General features: G+C 39.9%; 1 protein-coding gene across 5 annotated transcripts in view; it reads right to left on the bottom strand.

Moving 5' to 3' along the window:
• Positions 1 to 19136, bottom strand: part of KCNIP4 (Kv channel interacting protein 4) — a 968730-nt gene that overhangs the window by 110469 nt on the left and 839125 nt on the right. The window contains exon 2 of one of the 5 annotated variants that reach the window (XM_005884863.2): positions 1080 to 1181. The exons of the other annotated variants lie outside the window; for them this stretch is intronic. Coding sequence (XP_005884925.1) covers positions 1080 to 1181 — 102 coding nt within the window. The remainder of the gene's footprint in view (positions 1 to 1079; positions 1182 to 19136) is intronic. 5 annotated transcript variants of the gene reach the window in all.

Here is a 19136-nt window from a genome sequence, read left to right as displayed (position 1 = left end):
TACAGCATCTTTTTAAAAATAAATAAAGGGTTTCCCATTAGATATCCTTATTTTGTACTCCTTAAGAATGGCATGAAATTAGAGAAAGAGAAAATGGAGAGTATGCTGGTTAGTCTATATGTCATGTTGGCTAGGCTATAGAACCCACTTATTTAATCAAACACTAATCTCAGTGTTACTGTCTAGATATTTTTGTGGATGTGATTAACATCAATAATCCATTGGCTTTCAGAAACTGAGAATACCCTGGATCATGTGGGTGGACCTCATCCAATCAGTTGGAAAGACGGGCAAAAACAGAAGTTTCCTGTAGAAGGAATTCTGTTCAAGGTTACAGCACCAAATCCTGTCTGAGTTTCCAGCCTGTCAGGCTGACCTATGAACTTTGGACATGCCTGGTCCTACAGTTGTGTGAACCTATCCTTAAAATAACTCCCTTTATATGTATGTTTGTATCTATATATCTCAGTATATGTGTATATACATGCATTAGTATATATATGTATATATATATGTATATGCATATGTATATGTGTATATGTATACATATGTATGCATTGGTTCTGTTTTTCTAGAGAACCCTGATTGATACAAGTAGAGAGTGCGCAAAGAAATAAAAAGTCACATCTGTGTAAATGTTTTTCACTTTATAGTAGTTTTTCTCTAACCTAATGATATTTCTGAAGTTTGGCAGTATCTACATTATAGCACCAAGTGCATGTAGGGGAGTCAAGAAATTTACAAGGTAAATACACTTTAAAGGGTACACTGCTCTGTTCACAAGTTAGGCAAGGGGAACCCAAGAGTTATCTGAGCCTCAGATCAAACAAAAACTTCCAAATGTTTTGAAGCCCAAGCTCCTGTCACCAACACCGCGCTGTCCATCTGCCAATCAGGAAGCACCTTGAAATGGCACAAAAGTTCCCCTGGGTATTTAGGTAAACACGTGTACATCAATCGAGTTGGTCTTGCGGAATAAAATGTATTGACTGTCTTTAGAAGCAGAGAACTGCAATGCATGCAGACCTAAACAAACAACGCAAACATTTTTGGGGAAACAAACGAACAAACAAACTTGCTTTGAACAGCAGGAGACGATGTTTTGGCAGCTGAACAGGGCAAGAGCTTCATGAGCCGCTCTTTGATGCTGCGCTTGGTGCTGTTCTGAGCGTAGAGGAAACCTAGAAGATACCGACAGGTTCCGTTAACGCTGCCCTCCAAGGGAAACTAGGGTGGGCTGCATGGTTATCAGAGGAAGCCAGCAGGCAGGACCTATACTCAGCCAGCAGCTCAGGCAATCACAGGCAAGTAGGTTGGGACTCTAGGAGGAGAAAAAAAAAACTTTCCCCTTTCTGTTTTTCTTATGTTTTAGGTTTTTCTTTCCAAACCTTTTCCTTATGTGACATTAAACATAATGATTAGCAAGTGAAAACAGAATCATGCAAGCATATCTTTTGAGTGACAAGAATTTGGTGGCTTCTTTTGGACCTTAGATCGGAAATAACATCAGTATCATTGAAAGAGTTAACTGGATTGAAATTTCAATATTCAAACCAGCATTAAGGGCCCCATGGCAGTATTCTGTTCTCATTGCTCCTCATCTCTGATTACCAAGGAGAGAGATGCTTTGCATAAATCACTCACACTGCAATCACCTGTTAGTACCTTTGCCTTCCCTGAAAGTGAGAGAATAGATGTCCTTGATATGCAGCGTCATTAGCATAAGATGACAAGCCCAGAGTGAGACAGTCCTTCACATGTCCACATTACTGGATGGAATTATTCAAGCAGAGTAACTCCAAAGCAAGCAAGGTGTGTTTGAAACTGTTAACGAGGAATAGACGTGGGGTGTCTGTGACTTCAGGAGATAGTTTGGGAGAACTCAAGAAAAATCATGAGTCACTCAGTGGGCAGGCTCCCCAACACTTGACTGTCCAACCCAGATTCAGCCTGCTTACGCTGCGTGCCCAGAAGCCTGCATTTGCATGTGGAAAGATATATTACCTCCCTCATATCAGTTTGTAAAGTGTTGAATATAAAGCGAGAGTAAAGGAAGCAATTTAGTTAAGGTTAGACCAGTGGTCGGCAAACTCATTAGTCAACAGAGCCAAATATCAACAGTACAACGATTGAAATTTCTTTTGAGAGCCAAATTTTTTAAACTTAAACTATATAGGTAGGTACATTGTTATTAACTTAATTAGGGTACTCCTAAGGCTTAGGAAGAGCCACACTCAAGGGGCCAAAGAGCCGCATGTGGCTCGCGAGCCATAGTTTGCCGACCACGGGGTTAGACCATCTTTATGATATGAGCCTTGCAAATGTATTGCTTGTTGCTTTTGTATTTTATAATAATTTTGATCTCATACTTATAAAAATTCCTGACCAAAAGGCTACTGATCTCTTTCCCTTTGGGGCTGGTTCCACCCCACATTAGTATCTACTGGCTACAAAACCTGATAGATCTCTTGAATGGGGCATGACAGTAAATTAGCATATAAATCAAATCAGATGATTTTTCCTACTTAAAAGCCCTTTAAAGCCTTTATGTTGTCCTTTGGAAAAAACCTCACTTGCCACCATATGCCCCTGGCCCCTTCCTCTGACAGCATTTCTTACCACCCTCCCTAGTGCTCCTAATGGGCCATCAACCATTGGCCACATCAAGTTTCTTGCCGTTGTTGGCCTCTCCCCTGCTCTTGACACCGATTTGCTGTGAAATGTCTTATTCACTCAATATCCCAGGTGCTGGTTGAGGGTATGATACATAGGAGATCAATAAATGTCTGGCAAACGAGTGAATAAATTCACTTTTGTTAACAAAAGGAGACCTGATTTCATTTCCTAGATTAGTATCTAGGTAACCTTTTAAACTTGTAAAACAAAGTAAATATGATTCACATATCACAGACTCTTTTTTTAAAACATTGTTTTTAAATATTTTTTTTTAATTGATTTCAGGAAGGAAGAGAGAGGGAGAGAGAGATAGAACATCCACACCGGGGATTGAGCCCATGATCTGGGCATGTGCCCTGACTGGGAATTAAACCATGACCTCCTGGTTCACAGGTTGATGCTCAACCACTGAACCATCCGACCGGGCTAACATGGACTCTTTAGTTGGCTTTTTTCTACTACATTTGTGAAGGGCACATCCATCTAAGACATCTAAGAGCCACCTCCTTCTCAGGACACTGGGTTTTGCTTTACTCCCCAAACATGATGCAGTTTCTTCCCTTCAGGTCACTGTAAGCTTCCATTCCACTGTATGGGGAATCTGGTGGGTCCTCCAATGATCAATTTCTAAATGCCCATGCAGCCTTTCAAACTCAACTCAAATACACTTGGCTCTGGCAAGCTATCCCTGTTGTATCCTGACAACTTCCAGAGGAAAGAGAGACCTGCCCCCTCCTCTGCTCTACCTTCTCTATTGTTCCCCAATCATACCCTATTGTTGTGGATATCACACCCTATTGCAGAGTGAAACCCTATTCTGACAAAGAATTAGAGAGAAGGTTCTATCAGCAACCTGCACCAGGAGAGAGCCTTTAGTGTTTGTTTGTTTTTTTTAACTCTTACCTAGCTCCTTTGCTTCAGGTTTGACAATCATCCCTGAGACTGACACGTGGCAGACACTCAAGAAGTATTTACCAGTTGTTTGATTTCCTCCTTTTTCCTCAAATTCTGATACCTGCCATGCTTACTCTCTCTATAACCACTTCCTGGACCCCCAGGCCTGGCTGTGGGGGAGGAGCTTCCTGCTTCCCAAGCACTCCCCGTGTTAAGGTGACACTCCCTGCCAGCACCCCCTGGGGGTAACTAAAGATGTTCTTCTCTGGAGCATCTTTGAACTGCTCTTTTTGTGCGGGAGGAAGGACCCTTAGAATTTAGGGAGAAAAAGCACCCCTGAGAAAGAAAGGGGGAAGAAAGGTGGGTGTGCTCCAGAGAGAGCCCTCTGAACTGCTCTGGAGACTACCAGGTAGGCTGCTGTTTTCAATCACGAGTTAGAAGTCCCAGATTTTAGTCCCTGTCTTTCTGCTTCAAGCTGAGTGACCTTGGACAGGTTATTAAACTTCCTCGGTCCTCTGACTTTTCTTTATAAAACAAAAGGGTTTATTTATAGCAAAGGATCTTAGTTGTCAAAACACAATTTAAAGTCCATTTTACGAGTATACAGGATGGGGAAAAAGTAGGTTTACAGCTGCTCATATGGAAAATAATACAATAATTAATAAGTAATGATATAAGAATAAACTGCTTCAAATACTCACAATTGTAACCCTATTTTTGCCCCATCCTGTATTTAAATAGATATTGTATATGGTTACTACCTTGTTTTTATAGTTTTTCTCTTCAGTGAGATCTTTAACTCCTGGAAGGCTAGATGTGAACATATATAATTTCCTCTCCCCCTCTCTCTCTCTGTGGTATCAGATTATTATGATTTGTTTTTTTTTTTTAGTTTGTTTGTTTTCCTTAAAGTGTAGTAGTTGAGTGTTCACACACTGTAGTAAAACAACCTAGATTCAGATCTCAGCACTTTATTACCTTGGGTAAGATTATTTAATCTCTCTTAATCTTTCCTCATCAACAAAATAAATGAGTAATAATAGCTAAAGTTGTTAGAATGAGAGTCTATTGAGATAATATATAAAACATTTAGGATGACAACTGTTCATAATACACTGTCAATAAATGGTAGATAATACTTTTTTTCAGTTGAGTATATCACATTTCCTCTTACCTCATGCTATGACCTCTACCTGAAGTGTTGCTTTATCTCCATGTGTCCTAGTTCATCCTTGAGATGTCAGTTTGGTAGTCACTTTCTAAAGAAAATCTTACGTGATAGGCCAAACTAGTTTATGAACAGCTCTAACATACTAGTATGCTTATAGTTTCCCCTATTTCTCCTTTATCACAAATCTAAATCTCCTTTATCTTTATTATCAAAAATATAATTAAAATAATTAATGATACAATCATGGATTTGACATATGTCCTCCCTACTGCAATGTAAGATTGAAAATTTCTACTTCCAGACTTTAGAGAATTAATGTTACTGGATGTGCTATCCTGCTCTAAGCAACCGTATAATTGGACAAGCTATGTGAGAAAACTATTTTCAAGCATTGAACAACAAAAAAATCTTGCTTTAATTAATCTTACATTATAGTCAGGGAAGAAAAATAATAAACAAAAATCAATTGCAAAATATAAAGTTGGGTAGGGATGAGGTCTAGAGACTGCTGTTGGTGGATGGGTTGGGAGGTGGGGTGGGGAAGACTTGTAATTTTAAATATTGTGGCCAGGTTTTACTGATTTTAATAATCTATTCACAGATTTATTGCCTTAGAAATTAAAATGACATCAACTCCCTTATCTCTGCGTGTAGAAGTTAAACCAGTCTTCTAGTATATTAGCACTTCAAAAATCATGAAGTGGAGCAATACCAAAAAAAAAAAAAAAAAAAAAAAAAAAGAATAAAAAGTGAATGTGTCAATTAATAGGCCACTTGAAATTGTGATGGAAATGAGTAAAAATGCAATATTTTTTTTTTTCTATTGGGAAAGGTTTTATCTTACAAAGTCTGAGTCTACCGAAAACATACCAGCCATCAGCATCTCGGTGAATCCATATTTCTGACCCTCTGCATCTCAACAGTGGTATATGCAAGGGGTAATTTTTCACTGACTGCTTTTCCGGTTACACACACACACACACAAAATGCTGGTTACATGTCAGTGTCAGGTTTCAGTGGTGGGTGATGGGCCATGACTTATGAATTCAAGAAGTAATGCCGAGGGTGATAGACGTGGCAATTTCTCCATAACGAGAATCATGCTTATCTTCCTTCTTTTTGCAGTGGAGCTGATAGCAAAACCGAATATTCTCTGTGGCTTTGCATGGGAAGAAAGGCTCTGCTCCATTATTCACAGCCCTGTTCAGCTTCTATCTTGTGCTTTTGAATTATGGACAATGTTTTTCTTCCTAGACCCTAAGCCTGTGGTGCAGGAAAATGGCCAGTAATGTTCCCATGTCCTTCCACGAATCAACAACTATGATAAAATCATTAGGAGTTTCAATGGCCCTGTGATCCCATCTGCGTCTCCTCTGGATCCGTGACAAGGTAATTCATGAGCAGTGACTTCATGCCGGGGCTGGGAAGTACATTCTTCAATGGTTGCAAATGTGAGCTTAGCTGCCAGCATGTCTGTTTTTGCAGTGGGCTTACCGCTCATAAATACGCAGAGCAATTAAAGTGGAATACTGAAAATATTTAATTAACCCCCAATTAGTCAGGGCAGAGGAATAGATAAGTAAAGAGAATACATAATAGGGTAGTAGGCTTTGATGAAAACAGATCAGAGTTCATTTTGTATTTTCAAATTTATTCCCGAAGAAACAGGGTCCTAGATAATTTGGAGTTCATACTCTGGTGATAATTCTTGCTGAAAATCGCCGCCCACACTATACTGATTGTTTTTGGACCCTGCAGTCACCCCTTTAAGAAGGATAGCAGCAGGGTTGGTTACTGAAACCATGGGAAAATAGCTACACTTAATTGTGTCACTATGAATTTTGGAGGCAGAACGCTGACCTTGCTAATGGACCTGTTTCATTTTGCCTGATTATAAAATTACCTCTTCTAATCTATCAATTAATTAAGAAGGAGGGAACCGAAAGGTGCTTGAGTGCTTGAACTTGCTCCAAATAACCTACAAAATCTAAATGCAAATAGAGTAAATTCAACTCTTCTTAGAACTGCCTCTTGAAGACGTGTTTGTCATAAAGTAAGTGCTGATCTGTCTGTCAGCCTCTCAGTCTTGCTCCTCTGTCTTTCTCTCTGTCTCTCTGTGCCTCACTCTCTTCCTTGGTCTTTGTCATTTCCTCATCTCTCTGTCTCCCTCGCCCTCTCTCTGCATGCCTCTGTCTGTCTTTGTCCTTCTATGTCTCTGTGTGTCTCTCTCTTTCATCTTCCTCTGTCCTCTATCTCTGTCTGTCTGGCTGTCTCTGCCTCTGACTCAATCAAGGGTAGGTCCCATTTCATCTGCTTTACTTTTGTGTTGATTGCAGGCCTCCTGAAACATTTAGAGAGACCTTAGTCTGCTGAGGACAGGATCGTTATTAGCGCTATTGCTGAACAATGACTTGGCCGAAAGCCACGGTGCTTTCCAGATCAGGACTAAATGCTTGCCACTGTCCACGTGACAGCCCCGCTCTATGGGCAGAACTAGCCAGGGAACACAGCAGAAAACGATAAGGTAAAAGCACCAGTTTTCTTTGGGAACCTTTAAGAGCCATCATGGAAGCCCAAATTTTCTTTTGTTCCTCTGCAAAAATTACCAAAAGTGCTTACTTATAGGGTGATACCTTTTGTGTGGGACTTGGGAGATTATCTGGAGTTCCCTATAAGTATGGTGACAAGACCTCCTGGTTTGCCGAGGGCAGGGCTGGTTTTTGATAGTTGTCATTACGTCCTATGTGTTAGCCCTCCTATGTGTGTTCAAAAACGTTCTGGTGTAGATGGCAAATCATATGGTCATGCGATATTAACAACCAGAGTGGTCTGTTCCCACTGAGGAATGTACATTCAATTACTAAATGCCAACTTCATCACACTATAAATAATGTATATTGTGCAACATCATAAAAAATGCCGTTTTAGAAATAGCTATAATTAATAGGAAAGATACAATAGGAAGCTGACATGAGAGCGTTTGCATACAATTCAATATGATTTTAATATCATTGGGATATTTTTCAGCTTTAATAAAGAAGGACCTCCTAGGATATGTGTCAACCTGGATGAACGTGAGGGCAGTAGGCCAAGTCAAATAAGCCGGTCACCGAAGGATAAATACTGCACAATTCCAATTATACAAGGTATCTAAAATAAGCAAGTTCCACCCGGTTGGTGTTGCTCAGTGGTTGAGCATCGACCCATGAACCAAGAGTTCATTGGTTCGCTTCTTGGTCAGGGCACATGCCCAGGTTACAGGTTTGATCCCCAGTACAGGGCAAGCAGGAGGCAGCTAATAGATGTTTCTATTTCTCTATCCCTCTCCCTTCCTCTCTAAAACAAACAAACAAACAAAAAACATTAAAAAATAAAATAAGCAAATTCCTAGAAGCAGAGATTAGAATGGTGGTTGACTGGGGCTGGGGGCAAGGGAAAAGGGGAGATGTTTGCTGGGTATAAATTTTCAGTTTTGCAGGATGAGTAAGTGCTAGAGATCTGCTCTACCATGTGGTGCCTGTAGTTAACCACACTGTACTGTGCATTTAAAAATGTGTTGAGAGTCGATCTCATGTTAAATATTCTTACCAGCATGAAACAATGTAAATAATTTGGGGCACATTAATTGTGACATTATTGGAAAGACTTGCAGCTTTGTATTAAAAAACAACAAACCAGATTTGAATCTGAGCTCTGCCACTTTCTGTGAGATTTGGAAAAGTGACCTCAGCTCACTGAGGCTCGTTGATCTCGCCTAGATCACAGCAACACTAATAATGCCAGACCTGGCTGCGTCCCAGGGTGGTTAGAAGGTTCAAACGAGGTGACCTATATGCAGCCCTGGCTAGTAATACTAGTATTCTCTTCCCCTACCCAGGGGCTGCCGGGAGACATGTGTAAGGCTCGGCACACAAAGCAAAAAGGAAGATTTCCACAGTGACAGCAGTACCTTTTATAACAGAGCAGCAATTAAAGCATCCCCCATACCCAAATGTCTATCTTGAATGTTGCCTCTTGAATAATAATTTTTTATAAATATGAATTAAACCTAAACCCTACTGCCATGCGGCTTCTGCGGGAGGTGGAAGCGAGCCACCGGTGCCCACGGGAGCCAGGAGGGACCCACGCCGATTCCATGGGAGGCGGGCCCGCTGTCTTTTCTCCAGGCCTGTGCTCGGCTGCAGAGGCTGCGGGCCGGCCCCCCTGTCCCTGTCGGTGTCTGCTCTGGCTCAGGGGGGCTGGCCTGAGCCGGGGAGTGGCGGCTCGCCAGGCCCCCTGTCTCTGTCTCTGCTCTGGGCCTCACTGCGTGCAACCTCCTCCTGTCTGGTCGTGACCCGTTATGGCATTCTGGTCTAACTTGCATACCCCCCCCTCTATATCTATCTATATCTATAATATCTATATCTATATCTATATATCTATCTATCTATACATATATATGTGCCTTTTTAATGCTCAAGCAATGTTTCTTTGGGGTAAAAAATCGGAAAGCTAGGTAAATTTGAGTGGAGTTGACTCTTCTGATGACAGAAAACACAAATATAATTTGTGAATTGAGTTTTAAAATGATGTGGGATCATAAAGTTCATTTTCATGTCCAACAGAGTGTTCCTTCATTATACGATGAACCTTTCTCCTCCACCCCTCCACTCTCCACATTAATTTTCATATAGCTTAGGCTACCCTGTTCATTTTATGATTGGCCAGTTACCTGATTTCTGCCCTTTAAAAGCATGCTTAAAAGCATTTTTAAAATATTTGTTTTCTTTCATTCTATTCGGCTTCTTTTAGTATCAAATCCTGTAGAGCCTCATAGTTCATTATAAGCACTTTGGCTTTTACTTAGAGTGAAATAGGGAGAAAATAAAGGACTTTTGAGAATAGAAGTGCAATAATCTAGCTTATGTTTTATTCAAGAAATATTCATGGTGCTTTGGCAAAAATGAACCTCGTCCCTGCTCCCATGAAACTTAAACTCTAATGGGGAAGATAAATTCAGCAGCAATACAAGAAAGTCTTCTAAATTCCATTTGAACATGATCTTGCCCTAAGGAAAGATGCAGATAAATAATGCCTAAAATATAGTGCTCTAGCCACAATCAGAAGATGAACTGTCTGTATGTCAAGTATTTTACAAGCACTATGTCACTTAACCTTCACAAGAACTCCATGTGGCAGAGAATATTATGATGGACAAATAATAGGCAAGGAAGTTAAGGGTAGAGAGATGCTTGCAGCTTATAAGTGGCAGTGCCAAGATATGAGCACATGTCCATCTGTCTAACTCCTGTGTCTGATAGTCTGACGTCTCTATTACCCTATTATTACACTACTAGAGGCCCAGTGCACGAAATCATGTACAGGTAGGGTCCCTAGGCCTAGCCTGCAATCAGGGCCATCTTCCATCTGCTCTCCAGTTCCCAGTCCAGCCCTGCTGCCACCCACCCTGGTTCCCCATTCGCCATCCGGTGATCGGAGCCTGCGGGCTGGGGGAAGGGACCGAAAGGTCAATGCACCTCATAGCAACTGGTCGAGCGGTCATTCTGGTTGTTATGCCGTTATGGTCGTTGGGCTCTTATCAAATAGGATAACGGCTCTAATAAATAATTAGACTATTTCACTTATTGGGTGTCCAACTGTGTAATCTTCAGCTACAGAATATGTTTTACTTTGTGCAGTGGTTTTTATTTCTGCCCCTCCACACTAGTTAGGCTTCTTAAATCATCCTATCTTGAATATGGTACAAAATCTTGGTGACCTGTGCTCCTTTGCTAGAAATGCTGCCTCTAATTCCATTTTCTATAGGACATCCATCAAGTTCTTGGGGGTATTAAAAAATAATGCAGTTGAAGAAAAAGTTGTGCTAGGAGGTCCAATTTCTTCATCTGAAAAATGGGGGGTAATAATATGTGACATTTACTAATCTCAAGGAAGTTAGGAGATGAATGAAGTAATTGTTTCTGCAAAATCCTTCAAATGCTAGAAGAAATAACACACCATCCATTATAACTTCCAATACAAAAACTACATTCCTACCCTTTGGGGTCATTACATTTAATTATCATCTTTCAACAATGTATTTATTCTGTAAATTGATTTGTTCATTAATTTAACCAATAAATATTTATTGAGTATATATGAGGTAGACACTGTGTCAGACACTTGGGATGAAAATCAAATATGATGAGTGATAAAGCTCACATGCTTTCAATTTTGTGAATTCCAATTATTTGGTCCTGGCTGCTCATTCGAATCACCAGGTAGCTTTAAAGATAGCCATGCCTGGTCACTCCAGACCAACTGAATCGAGTAAGTCAAATGTGAAACCAAACTTGAGCAACATTGTTCTGTTCTGGGCCAATCCATGCCAGGTAGATTTTCCTAAGAACTGTACCTTACAATTTTGATATTACAAACTGACCTCTGTTTTTACATAAACACTGGACTGAGTTGAATAGTCTCTCAAAAATCCAAGTTCATAATGAACCTCAGAACTGACTTATCTGGAAATAAGATGCAATTAGTTAGTTCAGATGACGTCATGCTGGATTAGAGTGGGCCCTAAGTCCTTGTAAGAGAGAGGACACACACACACACACACACACACACACACACACACACACACACAAACACACACATACACACACGAAGGCCATGTGATGATGGAAGCAGATACTGGAGTGATGCAGCTACAAGCCAAGGAAAGCGGAAAGCTAGGTAAATTTGAGTGGAGTTGACTCTTCTGATGACAGAAAACACAAATATAATTTGTGAATTGAGTTTTAAAATGATGTGGGATCATAAAGTTCATTTTCATGTCCAACAGAGTGTTCCTTCATTATACGATGAACCTTTCTCCTCCACCCCTCCACTCTCCACATTAATTTTCATATAGCTTAGGCTACCCTGTTCATTTTATGATTGGCCAGTTACCTGATTTCTGCCCTTTAAAAGCATGCTTAAAAGCATTTTTAAAATATTTGTTTTCTTTCATTCTATTCGGCTTCTTTTAGTATCAAATCCTGTAGAGCCTCATAGTTCATTATAAGCACTTTGGCTTTTACTTAGAGTGAAATAGGGAGAAAATAAAGGACTTTTGAGAATAGAAGTGCAATAATCTAGCTTATGTTTTATTCAAGAAATATTCATGGTGCTTTGGCAAAAATGAACCTCATCCCTGCTCCCATGAAACTTAAACTCTAATGGGGAAGATAAATTCAGCAGCAATACAAGAAAGTCTTCTAAACTCCATTTGAACATGATCTTGCCCTAAGGAAAGATGCAGATAAATAATGCCTAAAATATAGTGCTCTAGCCACAATCAGAAGATGAACTGTCTGTATGTCAAGTATTTTACAAGCACTATGTCACTTAACCTTCACAAGAACTCCATGTGGCAGAGAATATTATGATGGACAAATAATAGGCAAGGAAGTTAAGGGTAGAGAGATGCTTGCAGCTTATAAGTGGCAGTGCCAAGATATGAGCACATGTCCATCTGTCTAACTCCTGTGTCTGATAGTCTGACGTCTCTATTACCCTATTATTACACTACTAGAGGCCCAGTGCACGAAATCATGTACAGGTAGGGTCCCTAGGCCTAGCCTGCAATCAGGGCCATCTTCCATCTGCTCTCCAGTTCCCAGTCCAGCCCTGCTGCCACCCACCCCGGTTCCCCATTCGCCATCCGGTGATCGGAGCCTGCGGGCTGGGGGAAGGGACCGAAAGGTCAATGCACCTCATAGCAACTGGTCGAGTGGTCATTCTGGTTGTTATGCCGTTATGGTCGTTGGGCTCTTATCAAATAGGATAACGGCTCTAATAAATAATTAGACTATTTCACTTATTGGGTGTCCAACTGTGTAATCTTCAGCTACAGAATATGTTTTACTTTGTGCAGTGGTTTTTATTTCTGCCCCTCCACACTAGTTAGGCTTCTTAAATCATCCTATCTTGAATATGGTACAAAATCTTGGTGACCTGTGCTCCTTTGCTAGAAATGCTGCCTCTAATTCCATTTTCTATAGGACATCCATCAAGTTCTTGGGGGTATTAAAAAATAATGCAGTTGAAGAAAAAGTTGTGCTAGGAGGTCCAATTTCTTCATCTGAAAAATGGGGGGTAATAATATGTGACATTTACTAATCTCAAGGAAGTTAGGAGATGAATGAAGTAATTGTTTCTGCAAAATCCTTCAAATGCTAGAAGAAATAACACACCATCCATTATAACTTCCAATACAAAAACTACATTCCTACCCTTTGGGGTCATTACATTTAATTATCATCTTTCAACAATGTATTTATTCTGTAAATTGATTTGTTCATTAATTTAACCAATAAATATTTATTGAGTATATATGAGGTAGACACTGTGTCAGACACTTGGGATGAAAATCAAATATGATGAGTGATAAAGCTCACATGCTTTCAATTTTGTGAATTCCAATTATTTGGTCCTGGCTGCTCATTCGAATCACCAGGTAGCTTTAAAGATAGCCATGCCTGGTCACTCCAGACCAACTGAATCGAGTAAGTCAAATGTGAAACCAAACTTGAGCAACATTGTTCTGTTCTGGGCCAATCCATGCCAGGTAGATTTTCCTAAGAACTGTACCTTACAATTTTGATATTACAAACTGACCTCTGTTTTTACATAAACACTGGACTGAGTTGAATAGTCTCTCAAAAATCCAAGTTCATAATGAACCTCAGAACTGACTTATCTGGAAATAAGATGCAATTAGTTAGTTCAGATGACGTCATGCTGGATTAGAGTGGGCCCTAAGTCCTTGTAAGAGAGAGGACACACACACACACACACACACACACACACACACACACACAAACACACACATACACACACGAAGGCCATGTGATGATGGAAGCAGATACTGGAGTGATGCAGCTACAAGCCAAGGAAAGCCAGTGACTGCCAGCAACCACCAGAAACCAAGAGACAGGCATAAAACCTTGTCCCTCAGAACCTGTAGAAGGAGCCATCCGTGCTGTCACCCTAATTTCAGCTTCTGGTCTCTTAAACTGTAAGGGAATAAATTTCTGTTGTTTTAAGCTATTCAGTTTGTCACAACTTATTACAGAAGTCCTAGGAAACTAACAGACATCAATTTACAGATTTTCAAGAACATCAGAAAAAGTCAAATTAGACCCTGGCTAAATATTTACCCTCTATACAGAACATTCTTTTAATATATAGAATCGGTGTTGTACTTATGGTAGCTTCTTAATAGAACTGGAAATTTTTTATAAATTGCTACCCAGTATATTCCTCCTAGGCAAATTAGTCACTATACACTACAACTGAGTAGATTTCTACACCTGTAGAGTTACCATGTTCTATATTTGGCAGTGAATCTCTATTGAGTCTAAGCATTCACAAATAACTAAACCAGAAGTGAGGATCTTCCCATCTTGGTTTCAAATTAATGATTTAATGACTCTGCTATTTATTGAACACCAGGTGACTTTTCATATCACTGAGGCTAACGGCCAAATTCCCTACAATGGCCCACAGAACGTACACAATCCTCCCACCAAAACTCATCTGTCTATCTTGCATTCTACTTGCACTTCTCATTCTGTCTTTGTCACCCAATGGTCTCTGCCTGGTATGTCTCCTAAGGAAGGAGAGAGGCCTCAGGAGGAACCAGTCCTGATGGCACCTTGATCTTGGACTTCCAGCCTCCAGAGAAAATAGACTTCAGTTGTCTAAGCCACCCAGCCTTTTGTCATAGCGGCCCTAGCAAACAAATACAGCTAATCGCAACATTTATTGTCCAACTTGGATAACCACTGAGGATGAAAAAGGGCACTATTAGTAACGACCGAGACAACTGGCATAAACCGGGACTTCCCAGGTACAGTGGGATCTTTGGTTGTCCTACCCACAGTCCCGTCACTGTTAATGTGAAGTGGACTTAATTTACTTATATATTTATATGTTGTCTGCACCAGAGAGTACATTCTTTGAGGGGAAAGTATTTCTGTGTTTTCACTGCTCGATACCCAGTGTCTAAACATCTGGCACCCAGTAGCTTCTCAATAAAAATATGTTGCATAAATAAATGTAAACTGTGGGAGTGGTGGATATTCTTGGTTCTTTATATAAAGATGTCAGTGTTCACTGATCTTTATAAAAAAGAAGCTATCTCAGTGTGACTACTGATTATCTTGCACCTGCTATATGCCAGGCAGAGGATAAGGCATTTTACATATGTTATCATTCATTCTTACAACTCTGCAAGCTGGGTGTGATCCTTAGTTTACACTCAAAGAACTGAAATATCTCAGAGGTTGTAAGGTCACTTCTCCTTTATCCCTCAGCAAGTACCTAAGGATTCAAACTCAGGCCTGCATCTCTGTTTGTAAAATTAAGTTAATTGGGGTGACACTGGATAATAAGATTATATAGGCTTCAAGTGTACATTTTTATGATTCATGATCTATATATTGCATTGTGTGCCCACCATCCAAAGTCAAATCATCTTTTGTCATCGTCACCATATATTTGACCCCTTTCACCCTTAATACCCCTCAACCCCCTTCCCTCTGATAATCACCACACTGCTTTCTATGTCTATGAGTTTCTCTTTGCTTGTATTTAATGTTTGTCCACTTGTTGCTTTGCATCTCTTAAAGCAGAAAAAATGTTTGCACAGAATTGCAGTACATTGAGCTCCATAGGGACAGTCCTGGGGCAAGTGTGAGCCGGGTGGGCACTGGGTGACTGTGTTTTTGCCGAGGAAAAGTCATTAAACATGGGCCAAGGCGATCCTAAAAAGCCGAGAGGCAAAATGTCATCCTATGCTTTCTTTGTGCAAACTTGCTGGCAGAAGCATAAGAAGAAGCACCTCTCAGAGCTGTCTAAGAAGTGCGCAGACGTGGAAGACCATGTCTGCTAAAGAGAAAGGAAAAACTGAAGCCATGGCAAAGCTGGATTAGGCCTGTTTATGAGAGAGAAATGAAAAATTATATCCCTCCTTAAGGGGAAACAAAAAAGAAATTCAAGGATCCCAATGCACCCAAGAGGCCTCCTTCGGCCTTTTTCTTGTTTTGTTCTGAGTATCGCCCAAACATCAAAGGAGAAAAATCCCAGCCTATCCATTGGTGATGCTGCAAAGAAGCGGGGAGAGATGGAAAATCACACTGCTGATGACAGCAGCCTACGGAAAGAAGATGCTAAGCAGGAGAAATACAAAAAGGATATTGCTACACACTGAGTTAAGGAGAACTGGTGAGACCAACAAGGGAGTTGTCAGGGCTGAAAAAGCAAGAAAAAGAAGGAAGAGGAGGAAGATGAGGAAGAGGAGGAGGAGAAAGAGGAGGAAAGATAAAGAAGATAATGATGAATAAGTTGGTTCTAGTGCAGTTTTTTTTTTCTTGTCTATAAAGCATTTAACTCCCCTGTATACAACTCACCCCTTTTAAAGAAAAAAAATTGAAATGTAAGGCTGTGTAAGGTTTGTTTGTAAACTGTACAGTGTTTTCATTTTGTTTTTGTATAATGAACACACTACCAAATGTGTCTTTAGGTAGCCCTGTCCTGGTGGTATTTTTAATAGCCACTAACCTTGCCTGGTACAATATGGAGGTTGTAAATTGGCATGGAAATTTAAAGCAGGTTCGTGTTGGTGCCCAGCACACATTAGTTATATGTGGGGATGGTATTTTTTTTCATCTTCAGTTGTTCTGATGTAGCTTATACAAAAATAATTGTTGTTCTGTTAAATGAATACCACTCTAGCTTTAAAAATAAAAAAGTTATAGCTGTTTTGTTGACATTCTGAATGCTTCTAAATAAATACAAATTTTTATTAGAAAAAAAGATGTTTGCACAATCTCAGCAGTTAAAAAGGAACATCAATTCATATTTGCGACTCATTAAGTCCATCAAAATGATAAGTAGTTACCAGTCACAATATTGTACATGTTGATGTACAAATGATATCCACAGATTATATCAACGTGAGTTCAGAGTTAGTCAGATTCAATGAAACAGTGTAGGTGGAAAGATCCCTAATGCTTCAATCTTATATTCTCCATCAACTCAAAAGAGAAATCAAGGACCACAAATCAATGTTCCTAAATGGATCTGAGTAGGTCTTCCTTCTAATTTGATTTTTAGTAACTAATACTTTAGACTGACACCCAATGTGAAATATTGTCCTGGAAAACAGGCAGCTAGGTCTGCTGCTTAACATTTTATTTATTAGAAACTGAGCCAGGAAAATCCATTGTTAAACTATATCACAGCTGCTGAGGGGCTATGTCCTGAAGAAGAAAATTAATTTCAAGCCAATTAAGTAGACACTCTGTGATATCTTTTTATAAGTAACTAGTATCTCGACCACATCAAAATGTGTCTATAAAAATTCTTTGGAGTTACATAAAGTGAAGTCACACTTTGCATGCAAAATTGAAATAGTGCCATGTAAATGGTAAAGTCTCACACTATGAGAAAATGTGAAAGCAGTGCGATCCTCACATTTTTTACATTTTTAAAGAAATTCATAACTTCAAAGCTGGCAGACTTGACTGAATGGTGGTGACCTGCTTTGTATATTACTTTAAGTCAATACACTGTCCCTTAATGCTTGAAACAAAAATTCTGGCCATCCTTGTTAGCCTTATGGAAACCTTAAATTACTTGACATCAACATGAACACGTTCTTCAAATAAAACACAACCTCTTTATAATTCACACCTACCAGGTTTTATTCGAAACACAGTGGAACTAAAATTTTAATCCTGAAAATCCTAGCATCACTCAATTTAGTTCCACAAATGTCTGTTGATGATATAGACTCATTAAATGATCCTTGATGGGTTCTATTTTCCAGGGGTCTTCGTGTTTTATTGGAAAGAAGGTGAATTTTTGAGAGATAAAAGTGAAAAAATGTAGAAAAAGGTCACTTCACTCCAGAGGCTAATTCTGTGCCCATCTGTATCAATCAGAACTCCCTACACTGTATTGGATCTATCAGACTCTCTGGCTCCTCCAGGTCATGATATGGGATAGAGGTCTGCCTAGGAAACCAAAAGCCATGCTTTAGAAATCTGCTATGACTGAACATCGTAAAAGGCACATTATAAACACAGGCATGCCTTGGGGATATTATGGGTTGGGTTCCAGAACATCCCAATAAACTGGGTCATAATCTTTTTGCAGGTAGTGGGTCTTGCCTTCAATTTGTAAAAAGCACAATGTCTGTAAAGTACCAGAAAGTAAAGCACAAAAAACTAAGTCTGCCTGCACTGTCTTATAAGAATCATTTATCAAGGGAGACACTTAACCCAGGAATGCTTTAGTCTGCCTAAGATCAGATGTCTAAGAACTAATGGAATGTGTCTAGGAAGCTGGTCTGTCCAAACACTAAGGCCACACATACACTATTCATGTTTCATTCATCTCTGTCTCCCAGCATCATGCCTAGGCTAGCATTGATTGTTCAATACACATTTGTTAAATAAGTGAATCGATGTTGGTTGAATTCCAAAGCAGAAAGAGAGGCTCCTTTTATATGAATAAGTTATGACTTTTTCAAGGTTTCCAAAAACCATTAGCATTTCATTGGGACGATCTGAAATGCCAGACCCTAGCAAACCTATCTGTCACTCGGAAAGCTGAGCCTTGAAACCTTGCAGAGCCAGCCCTGACTTGGTGGCCTTCGATGTTAGGCTCTGCTGGTTAGTGGGAGTTGGCAGAGCAGGGGAAAGGGTGGTAGTAGGGGCCCCAGCATTGTCAACAAACTTTAACCGTTTGAGAAAACAGTACTGATAAAACACACTTAGATCACAATAAGGAACAGGCCAGAATTATGAAACTGAGATAAGATATCCTTACTGAGAGAAAACCAATATTGTGCTTTCAGTCTAAAATATTATGGGAAGCCTGTAAAAATGGCTTCCTGCCTAAGGAAAATTATGGATCCTACCTTACTCTCTGGATGACTAAAGCCATTTAATTGAGCATGACCTCAGGATTGTGCATGCATAGAATCAAGCAGAACAATTTGTCTGACAAATATTTTTATAGGCAAGATAGATCTAAGGTTCATATACACTTTGGGGGGGGGGGTATTGCATTGAACAAATTTGAGCTTCATGCTAATGATGATAAGTAACAAATGCTATTTTTGTTTGGGCACTTTACAAAGCACTATCTAATTTGATAATCAGGACTCCACCAAGATGGTGGGATAGGTAAACCCCGGAGACTGCTGCCGCAAACAACCACTTCAAAAATACAACTAAAAGATGGAACGGACAACACCCAGAACCACAGGAAGGCTGGCTGAGGAGAGACTCTTCAACTAGAAGGAGAGACAACAGCATACCGAGGCTCAGAGGAGGCGCAGTGTGGAAAATACTCAGGT

The sequence above is a fragment of the Myotis brandtii genome, unplaced genomic scaffold, assembly GCF_000412655.1.
Source record: "Myotis brandtii unplaced genomic scaffold, ASM41265v1 scaffold869, whole genome shotgun sequence".
Classification (NCBI taxonomy): domain Eukaryota; kingdom Metazoa; phylum Chordata; class Mammalia; order Chiroptera; family Vespertilionidae; genus Myotis; species Myotis brandtii.
Note: the sequence above shows the minus strand (reverse complement) of the source record. Positions and strands in the feature narration are given on the sequence as shown.